At 38.5% G+C, this 17,541-nt stretch overlaps 1 protein-coding gene across 1 annotated transcript in view; it reads right to left on the bottom strand.

Moving 5' to 3' along the window:
• SUCLA2 (succinate-CoA ligase ADP-forming subunit beta) overlaps positions 1-14,200 on the bottom strand; it is a 34,279-nt gene extending 20,079 nt beyond the window's left edge. Inside the window, exons 1-4 of the mRNA XM_010951402.3 lie at positions 14,045-14,200; positions 8,013-8,193; positions 1,886-1,985; positions 1,533-1,695 (exon numbers count right to left, since the gene is read on the bottom strand). Coding sequence (XP_010949704.1) covers positions 1,533-1,695; positions 1,886-1,985; positions 8,013-8,193; positions 14,045-14,134 — 534 coding nt within the window. The 5' untranslated portion in view covers positions 14,135-14,200. The remainder of the gene's footprint in view (positions 1-1,532; positions 1,696-1,885; positions 1,986-8,012; positions 8,194-14,044) is intronic.
• Between the last annotated feature and the right edge of the window lie 3,341 nt (positions 14,201-17,541).

Here is a 17,541-nt window from a genome sequence, read left to right as displayed (position 1 = left end):
CCTTAATAAGACTCAGAGTTCTCTGAAAATTCAAGTTCTTAAAATGAATTCAAATTTGATCATTTTCCCTAATGCTTTAACATAAATTTAACAAAATATATTCAGAGTGTTATATTCATATCTTTAATAACACATATTCAGTTTGCTACATTTATTCCAATCAAGATGAGCTACTCTGAGTGTGCAACATTACAGGACTCAAATCTTAAACTGTCCAGACACATACACCTTGTTCCTGGCTCTGACAAGAAGTAAAAACATAATCACCAACAAAATGATAGATGTTGATATATAACATTACTGAAAAGGAAAAGAAAATGTAGTGAAAATAAGTGAATTTGTAAAAATATAAATTTTTGCAACTGTTTGTAATATATAAGGTTATTGTCATGGGATTTCTAAAGTAACTTACAAAACTAAATTCTATCACATAAAGAAACCTACAGAGGTAAAAACATCACTTACAAACGAAACAATGGTTTTTATCTTATACCTTGAGTGGGTTTTTACTACCATCTAGTGTTACAGCTTAAGAAATACTTTCTTATAAAAACCAAAAGTTACAGAAGACATTTTATAATATCATTCAAACAGTACTAGAAGACTTAATGAACTATAGGGGGGATAAAAATCACAATACAGAAAGTGGCTATTTTTTAAAAAGCTGTTTTATATAAGAAAGCTATTTTTGTGAACCTTAAAATTTTTGTTGTATTACTAATTATGTAATTAGTGATGTTCTATATCAAATCCTGACCCGGGCTTCCAAATATGTACCCAGCCTGCTTCAAAAGACAAGCTAGTTACCATACAGATTCAGATCATGAAACTTAACCAATGCACTCAAAAAGTCAGATAATTTAACTATAAAATGATCGTCAGTGCCCTCTCCAAGCACTAGGTCTATGAAAGAATTTTCTCTTCACTCAATGCCTTAAGTTCATTGCTAGCATTTTAAGTTCCTTAAAGAGAGCAGAACAGAGTAAGATTATGCTCCTTGGAAGGATACTGTTTGCTACTGAATGTCATCCTTCAACTTACCAAATACCAAATCATCTTGGGAAATCAACCCCAAACTGTAAAAAATACCAAGAGGCTGAAAAAGAAAAAGATGAAGCCAGGGATACACATTCTCCTAGTGGGTCCAGAGACTTTCTCTTTGGTTCTAATATTTTGCTGTGCTAGAAATTATTTTCTCAGTCTATGGAATCTAAAAGTGAATCAGAGATGAGTGAAACTGCTCCTAGCAAATTAATAATTTAGAAATTCTGTGGATTTTACTTCAGCATAGTTTTGTCTATAATTTTTAACACTACAAAATTATATAATTAAATTTTATGGTATTAATCATGTTGTTTTTTAAAAATGACACAAAAATAAATATTGTTCTCATGACATATACAAATAGATTACTGAATATTAAAAGGATATGAATCTTTTTAATCCTTTTCATACAAACAGAAATAATAATAGGCTTCTGAAATTGAACATGATAAAATCTTCCTCAATGTATCATGTCTACAATTACTCACTTGAAATGACCTTTCCATTGTTATTGCAAAGTAGTATTCTCTCCTGGGATATCTTCGCTCACAAACCAATACTTGATTGCATATTCTGCCCTTTTCTCCTGTTTGCTTGGTAAACAACTTTTTCCCAATCATTTGTGAGGAAACAGCTTTTGCTTCTTCTGGACTAAAATAAGAAAAAGAACTCAAATTCTTTTCTCCTCCAATTCAGAAAAAAAATAAAAGCATATGACAGCCAAAATCTTATCTAGTATTTAAATCTGACTATTTTTAACAATTCAATAATAAGGGGCATCTTTTACAATATTCATTTTTTTTCTTTATTAATGATGATTTAAAGAAAAAAAAAGACTTACGAGAAAACTATCTTTACTCCTCCTTTGAGGCCACTTTCAAATGTTCCTTTTCCTCTACCACCAGCTAAAACTTGTGCCTTTATCACAACATCTTTTGAACCTAGAAGAAAAACACTTCTATTAGATAAGAAGCAAGGAGCAGCATGCAACACACAATATCTTGTTATTAAACATACATATTAAGCAGTGTTATTAAATGGAATAAAGTCTCATTTATCAACAATGTCAGAAAATGAGGAATTACATGTACACAAATTTTGTAGTAGAACACTAAGACATTCATCATCTAAAGATCCACAAATTTAAAAAAATTAGATGCTCATATTAAACCATTTCTTAAAGTATACTGAAATAATTTCATCTTTCCTTGATACTTTAAAGATCTAGTACTTTGGAAGGTACAAAAAGTACAAAATTGAGTCAAAGTCTCCCTAACAGTTCCTTCCCTTCCTATTCATATGCAGACTTGCTATCCTGTGAAAATTTGAGTTATAAATGCTACTTTGAGTAGAAATGTACCATGACTTACGGGGAAAGTGCCACTACTGATATCAATTCGCATTGTCCCACTAACAGAAAGTCCTATTAATATGCATTCCTGGGTTGTACTGTTGTGAGGAGGACTGTCAGGAGTTAAGGTGTGTTTATCAAGAGTCCAGAACGTTATGCTTCTAAGTCTTTAAAAGTTTTTTAAGACATACTCTGAATCTTTTTTCTTTTAACAGGTAGACTATTCTGTCTCTCTTCTTCCCCTTTCTAACTTGCTAAAGAAAATCACTAAACTAGCTGTTTAGCCTAAGTACTACCCTTCATGATTCAGGGCAACACCTCTTAGAGGGGCACTGTCTCCTGAGACAGGCAGTTTCAAAGCCTGTTCACTTCGCTTCTCATAGCATTCGGAGAATACCATACTAGCATTTAACACCAATATGACATTATGAAAAATAATCAACTTTGAGGTCAGGGTTAAGGGCATTATCTTATCCCACAAAGCAGTCCCTGGGATGTAACAACCACTCCATAAATGTGTATTTGAATAGGCTAAAGATGAGAATTCTATTACTGGGGAAAGGTCACTCCCTAATGCACAAATACCAAGCAGAATGAGGGCATTCCCACCTCATCAAGGAGGTAACATGCAATTTGTAATCAAACAAATAAGAAATGACCTGAAGTTTACACTTAAATAATTATCACAAAGTTTTTAGAAAATTATAAATGGGTTCACACTGGAAATGTACGCTTAAGTCAGAAGATGGTCCTATGAGTCAGTCCAGGTAGTGTTTTTAAAAAAACCTCTTTCTCATACTCTGTATCCATTCAGCCAGGAAATCATACTGGTCCCACCTTCAAAATGGATCAAGAATCTTGACCATTCCTCATCACCTCCAATTTAGGCCCTGGTCCCAGCCACCGTTACATCTCACCTAGATTACCCTGGTTCCTAAGAGAATATTCTCAAAGTAGCAGCCAAAGTGAGCATTTAACTCCTCTAGCTAAAACCTTGCACTGAATGCCCATTTTACTCACAGTTAAGGCCAGAGCCCCTACAATGGCCTCAGGCCCTGTATAATCCCCTGGCACCCCTGCCCTTTGTATCATGTCCTCCTCTCTGTTCACTCCACACCAGCTACTCTAGTCTCCCTGTTTCTGGGCATGTTCCTACCTTCCTTTAGGACTTGGCTATAATGCTCCCTCTCTCCCTGGAATACTCTTCATCCAGGTATCCATTTGGGAAGGGTCCTCATTCCCTTCCAGTTTTTCTTTTAAGTCTAAACTGTCCCTGATCACCCTACTTAACACTGCAACCTGCCCACCTGTGACTAATCCTCCGACTCTGTGTTTTTTTCCCCATCGAAGTCACCACATTCAAACATAGCATACAATTTTCTCACGTTTATCATTTTTGTCTTGCTCCTCCACTAGAGTATATACTCTAGGAGGGCAGAATCTTTGTTATGTTCATTGATGTTTACAAGGTCCTGGGAGGGTTCCTGACACAAAATATTTTCTGAATGATGAATAAAAGAACATTTAGAAATCGGGAGAATTCTTAGAAATCGGGAGAATTCTTACAAATCCAGATTTTCCACTGCTCTTAAAAAACCCAAAACTGGACATCTTAGGCCCTGTAACTTGAGCTGATGAGAAGTGCCTTGTTTACACAAGACACTATTTCAATTTGCCACAGTCCCCACCATTCCCAAGTGTAACAATTATTAGATGAAGATTAGAGAAAGTTTAGAAATTTCCTTAAAACTAACAATAACTTTCTTATTGAGAAGACAACAGGTAGACCCAGGGACTATGGCAAATTAGAGTTCATGCCCAAACTAAAAGGAGCAGCCACCAGTCATTTTACCTGTTTCTGGTTACCTGTCAAGTCAGTTTTCCAGTACTTTAGAAATATTCACTTATATCCAAAGAGGATACCTGTAATCCAAACAGTGTAAATGTAATGTAAAAAGGGACAGCAGTTAAACTGGTGATTTGTTGGGCTAAATTCAAACAATCCTGTTCATTAAACTGGAAGCTTTACATATTGACCTATTAAGTAAGAGTAATAAAGCTCTACTTTTTCAAAAACATTTTTACAAGACAGAAGGCTCTTCCACCAAAATGTCACTTTTGTTTTTTTTATGAAAATAAACTCCTTAAGGGCGCAAATGATCCTTCAAAAGTTCCTTCTAAAAAAGCCCTTCACAACAAAAGAAAAGCCAAAAAAAAAAGGGAATGATATACAATCTCATCAATTATCAAGACAGGGAGAAGAATTGGAAGATAAATCTGAGGACAATTGGTTGAAACAATGATTTTATTCAATTCCATTAATTTATTCAACTGTTAATCTACATACCAGATACCACATTCCGTGCTGGAGCTGTAGATACGAAAATGAGCAGAGACCTATTCTGCCTTCATAGAGCTCAGTCTTCCTTGATTTGGCCCTTTGCTCTAGTCAGACAAGAACATTTATGAAACCCAAGATTGTCTATAAAATATATTCACTATCGCTCCCAGCTTTAGTCATTTACAAGTGTTGTAAGCATTCCTCATATAGTCATCTAATAAAACACTAGAAAAAGGAAAAGGAAGGCAAAGTCCATTGCACCATTAGAAATCTCTCTCCAGGCGGACATGCATTAATTGGCACCCTCTGCATGTTTACTCAACTAGAGAGAAAGTCTACCTTAATTATTCTGGAATTCAAAGTATAATTCCACAGTCAATAGGGAAATCATAAGAACTCTGCTAAATGTCTTACTGACATCATATTTCCTTGAACTAGTAACGGTAAAAAAGAGATGGGAATCTGCTCTTGGAACTGACCTCAAATCATAGCTACTTCATTTCTTTGTGCTTAACAACCAACCAACCCTTTGATAATCCATTCCAGAAACTTCATGATCTTCAAGGTCATCAACCTTCATTTTGTGGACTCATATAGTCTTTCAAAATATTTTTCCAACCATTCTTCCACCCCTAAGTTCAATTATTCACAACAGGTAAAACTTGCCTCCAGGACAGTGTTTTCCTAGTTTTTTCACATCATGACACACATAGAAAATGACAGAATTTGTACGGAATACTGGGGAAAGAGGCCGGAGCTATTCTGGGTGGAATTACCAGCTATGAGGCTCGGAGGCCCCAGTTTCCACGCTAACTCAGCATCTCTTGCCACCCCTAGGAATGAGGGGAAGTGATGGTTTGTCACACATGTAATACATTTATGTCCTAGAATATCTGTTGGTGAGGTAAGACATCTTAAATAAATGAGAATTAACATTTTGTGAATTTTGCAGTAGCTGAGAAGCAAAAATTACCCTAAAATAGCCAAAATCAGTACTGGGAATTCCTAGCTAGATGGAAAGAACCAGGTGTATTTCCAGGCACCTCGTATCATACCTTGTGCAGTTATATCCCATAATCAATATCTTCTGATATCAATGACTTGCCACAAAAAACCAAAATTGTCTCAACATCTTCAAAGTAGTTATGAAATCTATGTTTTAAAAAGTGGCATTTCTGCTGCCCTAGATTTAAAGGTTCTCATTAATCACTAGGCTTGCTCCCACACTACAATCATCATTTGCAGTCTTCTTTGACAAAAACACTCTAGACAAACAAGATGCCTTCTGTTCCAAGGGGCTCAAAATCAGAGCTGCCCACCTCTTCTTTACTACTTGTAAGTCCTGATCCCAGAGAACTTGCCAGAATACTCACAGTTATAGTATATCCTGTACATATTAACTATTCTTTCTTCCACAACTAGGAATCATTAAAGATTTCTACAGTGAGTAAAGAAATCAAGAGACCGGCATCTGAATAAATCCTACTCATTTTATGGAAAAGTTTCTACACAAATTACTCTTTTCTGACAAAATAATGAAATTTAACTAAATGAAAAAATATGTACAAAACTAGTTAAGAAGACCAATCATAATAATTTGGAAATAGAAAAAGAAATACTAGCTTTTACTGATTTCATTAAATTAGGCCCTATTATCACTGGTATGGAAAACATTTTATGCCTTCTGCATTAATATGAAGGAAAGAAAGAACTGGTAAACACAAAATGCATCATTCAAGAGATTAAAATAACAAAAGTGAAAAAACAAAGTCAAGGGTCTGAAATTCATCCTCAAGGAAAGAAGGGTAGGATAAGAAAAGCTTACACTTTCTCAATTACATTTACAAATTTTCCTTCCTACTTTGTTGGGTCTTCTTTAGAAATTAACATTTAGGTCATCTATAAGATTGAATCTCAAGTAGGTAGTTATTAAAAAGTGCCTTAGCAAGAAATAATACAGAAATACAATCATGAGTTTTCTTTAAGCCTTGACCCTTAAAAGCCTCTAATATCTATAGTGTTTCAAGGTTAAAATGAGGTACATCATTTACCACGCACAAGTTCGAACTACAGGTCACCATTAATTAAGAAAAATTTCACCAAAATTAGTATGAATTTACACAAGGCTTTTGCTGAACAAAAAGCAGTTTACTTATAATCTGAATAAAAATAACTGTTTTTCTGATTAACAAAAAACAAACTGTAAATAAAAATCATGCTTCCAAGCCAGGGTAATCAAGGCCACCTCATTCAAAACCATAGCTTATAACATATAACAATTTTCTGATTTTCTACATGTTTTCACTTTTGAAAGAAAAACCCATTCTAGAAACAAATAAGTACAAACGGAGATGAAAACTTTTACAATTTCAAACAAGTTTTAAAATGTTCCACATTTTTCTTGAAAAACTAACAAAAGCAAAGTCTCCACCAAAGCACATTTAAAGCCATATTGATCAAATGCACGTACAAGAAAGACTGTGATCTATATAAAATTGGGGGGATTTTTAAATACTGCTAAAAAGAAAACGCAGAATATAGCTAGTACGTTACTCATTATCATGTTCTCTTATTAAAGTCTTAAAAATATAAAGTGAAGCATATTTTCTAAAGCCAAATTTTATTTTTAAATTAAGAGATTAATATAAATTCAAATTAACAAAAGCTATTAAAGTTTTGGTTACCAATAAAAGAATCTACTAATAAACATGGGCAACTCTTTAATTCATTTAACAAATATTAATATTTATTGATTACGTAAATGTCAGGCACTCTTCTAAGAGTTTGGGATATATCCACGAACAAAATAAGACAAAGAAACCCTGCTCTTATAGAGCTTACATTCTAATGCTCAACTTCTTTTCCCCTCTATTTGGTTCTCTATTTTTCATGTTAAAAAAAAAAAAAAAAAAAAAAAAAAAAAAAACAGGGGAAGTACTGGACCTCTCTTTACAACCACATGAACAGCTAAGATGTTCCTTCCCATTTCTCTGAAGAATCATCACAGCCAGAAATCCTTCCCTATAATTATATTTCAACTAAAAATAGGATTTCAGCTTCCTGAAGCTATGATTCTTCAGTTACTAGCACTATGGGAGCTCAGAATAATCTCTTACAAATTTTAGAATATCAACAATCATAAAATTCCACCTTCTCTTTCAGGGTAAAACTTAGTTTTTAAATATAAAACAAAAGCGAAAAGTTGTTATTAAGCTAAAGTTCAAATCTTATCAAAGATCTCATGTCGGGGGGCATAAGTTTTTCTTAACTTAGTACCTAATTTTTTGGCAATTGCATAAGCCTCATCTGGTGACTTAGCCACATGTCCTTTGGGAATGGAGACGCCAGCTTCTTGCAACAACTCCATACTCATGTATTCATGTAGTGAGAGATTCCTTTGCTGTTGCTGCTGTATTTGGAGTCCATGGTTGTTAAACAATCCAGAACTTCCCAGAACCTAGAGAAATTGGGGACATATTTTTATAGACACTGATTTGGCAGTAATTCTTGTTAAAAACACTTTCTCAAAATACTTTGTTTATATAGAGTACTTGGTTCTTCAAAACTATAATAAAATTGTTATATTAAATTATTAAAACACAATATTCAGAGTAAATTACAACAAAAGAGCAAATCTACTAGCTAAATATTAAATGTTACCCTTGTAGTTTTAACTACTTTCCCATCATCTTTAGACTTTTTTTTGAGCTTTACTGCTATATCTCTAATGATCTACAGAGCACTTCTACCTCAATGCCAAATTTTGCAGTTCTAAATCCAGTCTTTTTGACACAACATTGTAAATTGACTGCAACTCAATAAAAAAATGTTTAAAAAAAACCCAGTCTTCTATTTCCACCAAACCAAAAATCCTTCCCATCTTTCTTCTCTCCACAATTCCTCTAGCACCTAATTTCCTGACACTAGATATGAGATAACTGAATGACTTGGTACCATTAATCTTTCATACACTCAAAATTCAAACCCTGACTTCATCTTTAGTGCACATTGTGGTGTACTGTCCAGATCCTCAGGACCTTGGCTGCTGGGAGTGTTGGCAGCTGACAGCTTTCAGCTGAGTCTCCTCATTGGAGCCTCCTTGCCCAAAGTCGGTCCTCCTTCCTACTGTCAGCCTGCATCCAATTACTGGCCAATGTGGGCTAAGGGAGTGATAGAAAGACCCGGCACCTCACCCCGGTTTGGGACAACTCAAGACCACCCTAGCTGTAGATCTTCCATAGGAAGACCCGAGGTTCTCCCTCTATTCAATCCTCCTTCCTTCACTCTCCCACAGGTGTGGATCCAGAGACCACTTTTCAGTAAATTTCCTCCATGAAACTCTCCTTCTAATAGTCTGCAAGTTACAGCCTGCAGAACCAATCTGTAACATCATCTTTAATGCATTCCTGCTAAATGATTCCCTTACCTCCTTTACAAACCCAGTTCAAGTGTTTGTCCTTCACAATTAGACTGCCAAAGTTTCCAAGAAAGAAATGCACTACAAACTCTTCCCCATTTCAATCTATGTGGAACATTCATTCAAATATTTATTGAGCACCTAGGAAATGGAAATAGGGAAGTGAACCCAACAAAATCCTTGCACCTAAAGCTTACAGTCTAGTAGCTATTTGTGGTGGTGGCGGGGGGGGGGGGGGTGAAGGGCGGAGGGTGGCACAGACAATAAACAAACAATATGCCAAAAGGTAGTAATAAAAGGAGACAGAAAATAAAAAATAAGAGAAAATGTTATTTTATACAGTTGGAAAAGTTTTCGCTACTGGAATGTCCCTCAGTAGAGCTGAGTAAAAATTATTCTTTCAAAAATAGGCAGGAAACAGAAATAAGATGTTCCTCTACCAGCTTAGTAAGTCACTGCTGAAAGACAAAGGAGTATGAGAACTGTCGGCCCCAGGTGGCAGGACCACAACAATGAGAAGTGTTGAGGGAAGGATGCAATTAAAAGATCTCTAGTATATATTGGTCCCAAAGCTCCACTAAGTTAGAGCCTCGTCTTAACCCATCATCGTATTGACACACAGAAACCCCTTTCTCCCTTTTTCCAAACTCCTCAATCCTATCAATTTTATAAAGCAGTAAGTGGTATGAAAGCCTTGGAAAATTGCATTGGAATCACACATTTAACAGTTATCCATACATTTCCATTATCTCCACACAGAATGCAGAATACTGAGACATCGTTCATCGTTACTGTGAAACACACAGTAACTTAAGAATTGAATTCAAAGAAATCTTATACAAAACAATGTTTCTCAAAGAGGGTTCATGAACCATGTACATCAAAACTACCTAGGAATGCCTCTAAAAACGCAGATTCCAGGTCCCCACTCTCATCTACAAAATCAGAATCTCTGGACTGGGCCTCGAGAAATCTCCATTTGTAAAAAGTTATTCAGTTGATTCTTAAGCACACCACAGTTTGATAATCACTAGTCTTAATTAATCACATAGACTAGCAAGTTATTTCTGATTCATCTGGTAAGCTAAAATCCTGGATACTGCTCCTCTTGGATAGATCAATTCCCTTATTTAGTTTCACTTTAATATTAAAAGCCAACATCTATCTTGTGAAATCCCATTGCTGAGTATATATTCAACAGAAGTAAGTGCTTAGTCTACCAAAAGGCATATATAAGAATGCTCACAACAGGATTATTCATAATAGATTTTTTAAAAATGTAAATGACCCAACTGCCCATCAGTTAGAGAATGGATAAACTGTAGTATATTAACAGGATACTACAGAGAATAAAAAACAAACTTGCTCACACAGCAATGAATTAATCTCACAGATTTAATTTTAAGGGAAAGAAGTCACACACAAGAATACACACTTACATGATTTTTTAAATACAGTTCAAAACCAGTCAGAATCAACATACAGTGATGGAATTCAGCATAAGTGATTGTAAGTGATTTACCCTCTGTTGGTGAGTACTGATAAAGAGAGAGAGCCTTCTGAGGGCTAAAAATGTTGTATATCTATCTTGATCCGAATGGTACACAGATGTATACATACATAAAACTTAATCTAGCTACCCACTGAAGCTGTACATAAATCATACATAAATTATGTACTTTGCTGTACTTGTTATACCTCAAAATAATCATAAAAATAAGGGGGGTAATGGGAGTACCTAGCACAAGCCTGGCAAAAACAGTCATACACTGAAACATTTTTTGATTGCCCATATACCAGACATCGTACTAGGGACACTAAAAGAATGAGGCCAACTTGGTCCCATACAGAGTTCACAGATGTATAAACAGCTGCAACACATATAAGAGCAATCACAGAGTCACTATGTGGCACATATTTAGCTGGATAGACCAGAAAAAGTACCATAGAGGGCTGATCTCAGTTAAAAAAAAAAAAACCTAACCGCTATAAAGGACACGTTGGGGACAACTGGGGAAATATGAATCTGATCTATATATTAGATATTGGTACTATAGTAATTTTAAATTTCTTAAGTATGATAATTATATTGTGATTATTTAGGAGAATGTCTTTATTCTTAAGAGACAAACACTAAAATATCTAAGGGTGAAGTACCATGATACCTGCAACTTACTTTCAAATGGCTTAGCAAAAATAAATGAATGTAATTTATACAGACACACACATATATAAATATATATGCATATCATATAATTTTTTAAAGATAAAGCAAATGTGGCAAAATGTTAAATTTAGGTGAAGGTAGTACGGGTGTTCACTGTACAAGCTAGAACATATCTATCTGTTTGAAATCCTTCCCAAAAAGGTTGAGGATAAACCCATGACACAAGACTCTAAGTATATTTTTACAGTTTCTTTCAAATACCTATACTTACAAACAAGTGGTCGTACTCAAAAGGTATTGCTAATAGCTTTTATACCACTTGAGATTTCTTAAATATCTGAATTATTTTGATAATCCTTTCCTTATACCACTAGAAGTTGTAACTTGAAATATTATCAGCTGTGAATTATGTTAGTAACACAAATCCCTGCATAATCACAGATTCCCACATTTAAGTATTTCTCTTTCCTCTTATCACTTAGAAGATTCTGCCAAAAGGCCACCAATTCCTGGTCAAATCCCTACACCACCCACCACCCAACCAATCACATACCTAGTTTAAATAATACTAATTTGATAGTGTAAAAATACAGCTACTGGGGAGTATGATTCACAGCAAACAAGAAGATATCTTAAGTTATTTAATATGCTCATAACCTGACCTATTTTTACCAACTATGCACTGAACGAAAGATACAGAGAAACAAGACGGTCAGAAAACTAAACAAAATGTTTTAAAAGAATTTACTAAACTCAGTGTGTGACCCTGAAAAAGATTCCTTAGGCCCTGCACCTCTATTTCCCATCTATAAAAGGAAGGGGATACACTAAGGTGATTCCAAACTCTAAAGCTGTATTATTTTATGTGAGGGTAGAAGAGAAGAGATGTTTAAGACAACATATTAGGCATCTCTATATGGAGAGACAAAGACTTCTAAAAGAATTTCCAAAAGGATAGACTACGATTAGAATGGAAACATACTTGTTCACCGAAGTCTCATTTTCTAAAAACTAGACAGTACCCTTTAAGGCCCATAAGAAGGAAGTTCAAGGCCAAAAAAAGAATCACTTCTCCTGTTAGGAAGCAAACTCACAGAATTCATTACCTTTAGGCTGAAAGTATGAATAGCTTTAAAAAAAAAAGTCAAAATCAACTAATTTATGGCATCTCTTGAGGTTACTTCAGAATACAACCTAAAACTCTGTAATTGACTTATGAAGCCAATTATGCCCTTTCACAAGTTTATTAGTGTCAACATTGGAAAGAATAGTCCAATTCTTATGCTCTAGAAGAATTTGTACAGCGGATTCAAGCACACAGGCTTTGGAGCCAGACAGTTCTGGAATTAAGCCTCAGCTCTGACCTCACCTGCTTGGTGACCGAGCCCAAATTACTCGCTCTCTTAGCCACAGTTTCTCCATCAGTGATGTGGAGATTAATGACTTCCTTAGAGTGTTGCTGAAAAGGCTAATGAGAGACTACATATAAAATGCTTGGCACAGTTTCTGGCATACAGTAAATGCTCCAACACACACAAAACCAAGCCCCCTAAAACTAAGTTCCCTTCCAAATTTATGATTAATCTCTCTACCCAAAGCTTTATTCCCTTTCTTGTTCCCTCCAACCTCAATCCTGTGCTAACTGAACACTAATCAACTAGAGTCAGATGAGTAAAATTGCTGTTGTTGGTAACATCATTAATGTACTAAAGTTGCTATTGCAGATACCATCCTTAAAGTACAAACCCAAGTTGTTTCTCCAGGGCAAGATGAGCTAATAGGCCCCAGGGACATGGACCACCTGGGCAGAGAATCTTAAACAGATGACAACCTGATCCCCTGAAAGCAGAATTAAGAAATGTCACAGGAATTACACAAGCCAATGAGTAATCCCAGCTTCTTTGTTCTTCCCCTTTAAAAACAACTCCTAACTCAAAGACGAAGGTGGAGTGGATCTGTGACTCTTCTCCCAACTCCCTTATTTGATGTCCTACAAATAAACTCGTTTGCTCAAACACCCCTGTCAGAGTTTAGCTTACTTATACACACACACACCCCCTCCCCGCGCGCGCACAATGCGGCTATCACACTAGCTATAGTCTATCCAGAAATGAACTGATCCAGTATTTTCTTTTCCTCCCAGTTGGTTAAGCTGGTAAACATCATCTCCTTACCACTACTAAACAGAATAGTACACAGTTCCTTGGGGGACATAGAAACTTCCCGGCCTCCTCCCAGAAAAGACCAGTCAGCAAGAACTGCTGGTTCTGCGAAGCCATTCCCACCTATGACAGCTCCCAAGAGACACAAAAGTACATCTGAAGGGCATTCCCCTCTCCCCAAAGAGGGGCCGCGGAAGCCTCGGCCCACCGCGCCGGACGCCCATGTGGCAGCTGAAACTGCCTGGCCCCCTCCCCTCCACTCAGAGACCAACCCGGCTTCCCGCCGCCCCCTCTGAAACCAGGTGGGCAGCCCCGGCCAGATCGCCGCAGCTCCTCGCGGACTGAAGGCCGGAGCAGTAAGGCGCAAACACGAGCCCGCTCGCAGGCCTGGCGGGCAGCAGTCCTGGGCAAGCCGCCCACGGGCCGGCGGGGCACCCCCTGTCACCCAATGTCATCGAATGAGGAGTGACCCCGCGCCGCGCCCCGCATTCCCTCGTATCTCGCCCCCACCTCGCCCTTTCTCCTGCCGACCCTCGAAGCGAGAGCAGCTAGGCCGCAGTACCTGGGTGGCGGCCTGCAGCGCCGTCCGGGGCCGGTGGCTCCTAAGGGTGGCGGCAGCCAAGAGCCGGCTGTAAAACATGGAGGCCGCCATTTCTGAGTCCTCCCCAGTCCCCTAGGCGCCACGCGCAGGCGCAGGAGCTGGAGGCGGCCGGCGACGCAGGGGCTGCGGGCGCGCGCACCGCCCCTGACCCCGCCCGTCAGGGTGGAGTCTCGGATTGACTCGGCTGTGGCGGGACACCCAGGGCGGCCAGGCGGGGATTGCTCCTGAGCCTCAAGCTGGACTTGACGGAACGTGGAGCAAACTTTGACCTTTGTAACTGGACACTGCAGCCCCAGCATCCGACCCGCGGACATTGTTCAGCGACGTGAACATTTCCTAGCGAAATGTAATGGGAAGACGGCCAGCGTCACCACCTGTGTGATCGTAAGTTCTTTGAGCCTCAAGTGCCCCATCTGTGACATGGGTTCTTTCAAAAATAAGTCCTGCATGTCAGTTTTGTGCCAAACGCTGCGTTGAGCTTGGGGATACAGCAGTGAATAGATTCTGCCCTCAAAGAGAAGATGGTCAACCACTAGTTACTGAGGACTGTAGCCAGAGACAGCCTCTCAGATACTTCTGAGAAACTGCTCCAAAAAGGTAAGGGAGGAGCCAGGATATATAGGAGTTTTTTTCGCTTGGGGGAAAAAAATGTAATCCAACATCGAAGGATCACTGAATCATGAAGAACAGACGACTCAATGATTTGACTCCTTTTCTAGGTATGAGAAGATGCAAAGATCTGGGTTCATTGAAATTATTCCTTAGAAATGCATCTTAACTGTCTAGGCCCAGTATCCAAATCACAGCATGCTTCCTGTTTTTCTCTGTCCTGAATTCCCTTAAGGGCGCGCAAGCAGGGAGAGTGGGCGGGGGCGGAGGTGGAGGCTGCAGTGGCTGATGGTTTGACCCTTGCAGAAGTGGAATGGGAGGCAATATTCCTTGTTGACTGGAATAGCGGGCAACATTCACTGTCCACATTACCAACCCAGATGGCCTATCAGAATCACCTGGGAAACTTAATTAAAAATATATTCACCAGACCCCATCTAAGGATTGGAGTCAAGACATTTGTATTTCTTAGAGTTCTGTAGGTGAATCAGATGCACACATTGTGCATTGAAAGCCATGCAATGACATGTGCCCCACCAAAGAACTGATCACTGGACGAATGACTGGGTGCCTATTCTGTTCTGAACATCGAGCTTTAAAATGTGTGAAAGCTGTTTATTTCTGTGGGCAAGAGTAAGTGCACATTGCTGACAAGTGTTAGCCAGGCTCTGGCACCTACCTACAGTGACCCGATCCACAGAACATCACTATGTAAAGAAAAAGTGAATCTAAAATAAACAGCTTATCGAATTAGGGAATGGAAAGGAGCTTTCTGCACCCCCTGCCAAATCTTAAGGCAGGACTTTCTTAAGGACGTCATCATTTCATTGACACTCATGAGGGAATAACCTCAAGGCTCCTTTCATCACTAATAGATATTCTGTGCAGTTAGAAACAGAGAGAGGGAAACAGACTTCAGTTGTTCAGATGTCTCTTGCTTCACCTTTCTACTGTCCAACAGCCAACCAAATAAAATCTGGACAATCTGTCCCCAAAGCCTGCACTGAGACCTGCCAGTTTCTGTTAGGAACATATATCCCATCAGATAGGAATGGAGAGCACTTATTTTCAAGCCAGCTCTTCTTCATTGATAATAAACACAGTGGTTGAGCTACCAAGTCCCACCAGCCATCTGAGCCCAAGGCCAGTTGTTTAAAGGGCACCTGAGTAAACCCAGAATAAGTCAGTGTACTAAAATAAGATGTAATGCTATAGCCCTGCTAGGATCCTGACTGAGTTAACTTTGCTTCACATGCTTCAAATCGGTCACAGGTGATCCATTAAAGGACACATCTCCCCTGCCATGTCCTCTGCAATACTGACTAAAAAACAGAACGGCAGCAGAAATATGGACTAAGAGCAGGAGTGAGAAAGAGAACATGCAGGTCCCACGGGGCCCAGCTCCTTTGGAAGCCTATGCAAGAGGGGTGGGGAGCACACGGCTCCCACAGCACTTCTGGGTGGTGCTCAGAGCTCTGCACCTCTTAAGACCTCCTTAAAGAACTGCATAGGTAAAATGATGATGCCTGCTAAGTGCTTCATCCCTAAGCGACCAGCCTTAGAGAATGAGATTGCTTTATCAAGAAACTACTTTTTCACAGCAAAAACTTTTGCAGTCCTTATCTACAAGGATCTTAGAAACTAGGGGTGGGCAGTAAAGGAAAGCAGTTTGTGACAAGGTGAGAAGTAGAATGGATGCTGAGGCTTTGCTTTTTTTCGTTTCTATTCTTTTCTCTTTTATTGGTTGGGGGAGGTAGGAGGGAGAGTACTTAAGGGAAGGAAAGAATCGTTCTTCAGGTGCAGTGGCATTCCTATCCTTGACCTTCAGCCTCCCACTTTGTCTATCCCTGCCTTCTGCTAGGAGATTCAGGGTAGGATGGTATGCATGGAAAGGGGGAAGAGAAATCGCCTGAGGGAGAGATCACTTTAATTTTTCACAGGCCTTTAAAAACAAAGTTTTCACACTGTCGACAGAAAAAATGCACAACCTAAAAACTGAGGATTATGTTTTATTCGGCAGACTTTCTGATGACCTCAAGCCCAGGAGGCAGCTTCTCAGGTAGCTCTAAGGGACTGCTCTGAAGAGGTAAGGGAGGAGCCAGGGTATATAGGAATTTTTGCGACAAAGACTAGGTAGTCTGAATATCAAAAGATTACTGTTAATTAAAGAAAACCATAAATCTCAAGTTAAGGAATTTAGCGCTTTTCTATGAATGGGAAGATGCAAAAGTCTGGGTTCATTGAAGTGCACCTTAGCTGTCTAGGGCCAGTCTTCTGTGCTTTCCATCCTGAGTCTCCCAGGGCGCACCACTGGGGATGGCCACAGTGGCTGAGAATTTGATGGGGGGCATCCTGTTTCCATCCAGAGTTCGAGTTCCCTCAGGGCTCATCATGGGGCGTGGCTCTTATGCGATGGCTTGATGGCTGCAACATCCTTTGTTGACTGATATGGCAGGCAACATTTTTCACTCACAATACCTTCCACATTTTGATGCCCAGAGCAACGCCTTAGCTAAGCTGTCCTGTTGTTAGCTATAAAATGAATAGAATTACTAAATGCAATAGAAACAACTTTCAACTTACCTGCTTACCCCAGACTTCTGAGGGCTGAGGTGAATAATCAGCATCTACTGAATGCTCAGTTTTTCATGCCAGATTCTTATAGACATTTTCTTTCTTTCTTTCCTTTTTATCTATCCTTTATTTTGCAGTGAGACATTTTCAGAATTGTCTAATTTTCACCTTACTCCATTTTATCCATCCAACCCCTGTAAGAGAAAGAAATTACAACCAGATATATACAGCCTCTTGAACTAAAGTTTATGTGTGAAGGAAAATCACACAACACA

The sequence above is a fragment of the Camelus bactrianus genome, chromosome 14 (genome assembly GCF_048773025.1).
Source record: "Camelus bactrianus isolate YW-2024 breed Bactrian camel chromosome 14, ASM4877302v1, whole genome shotgun sequence".
NCBI lineage: Eukaryota > Metazoa > Chordata > Mammalia > Artiodactyla > Camelidae > Camelus > Camelus bactrianus.
The sequence above is the reverse complement of the archived record's forward strand: the minus strand, read 5'-3'. Positions and strand labels throughout refer to the sequence as shown.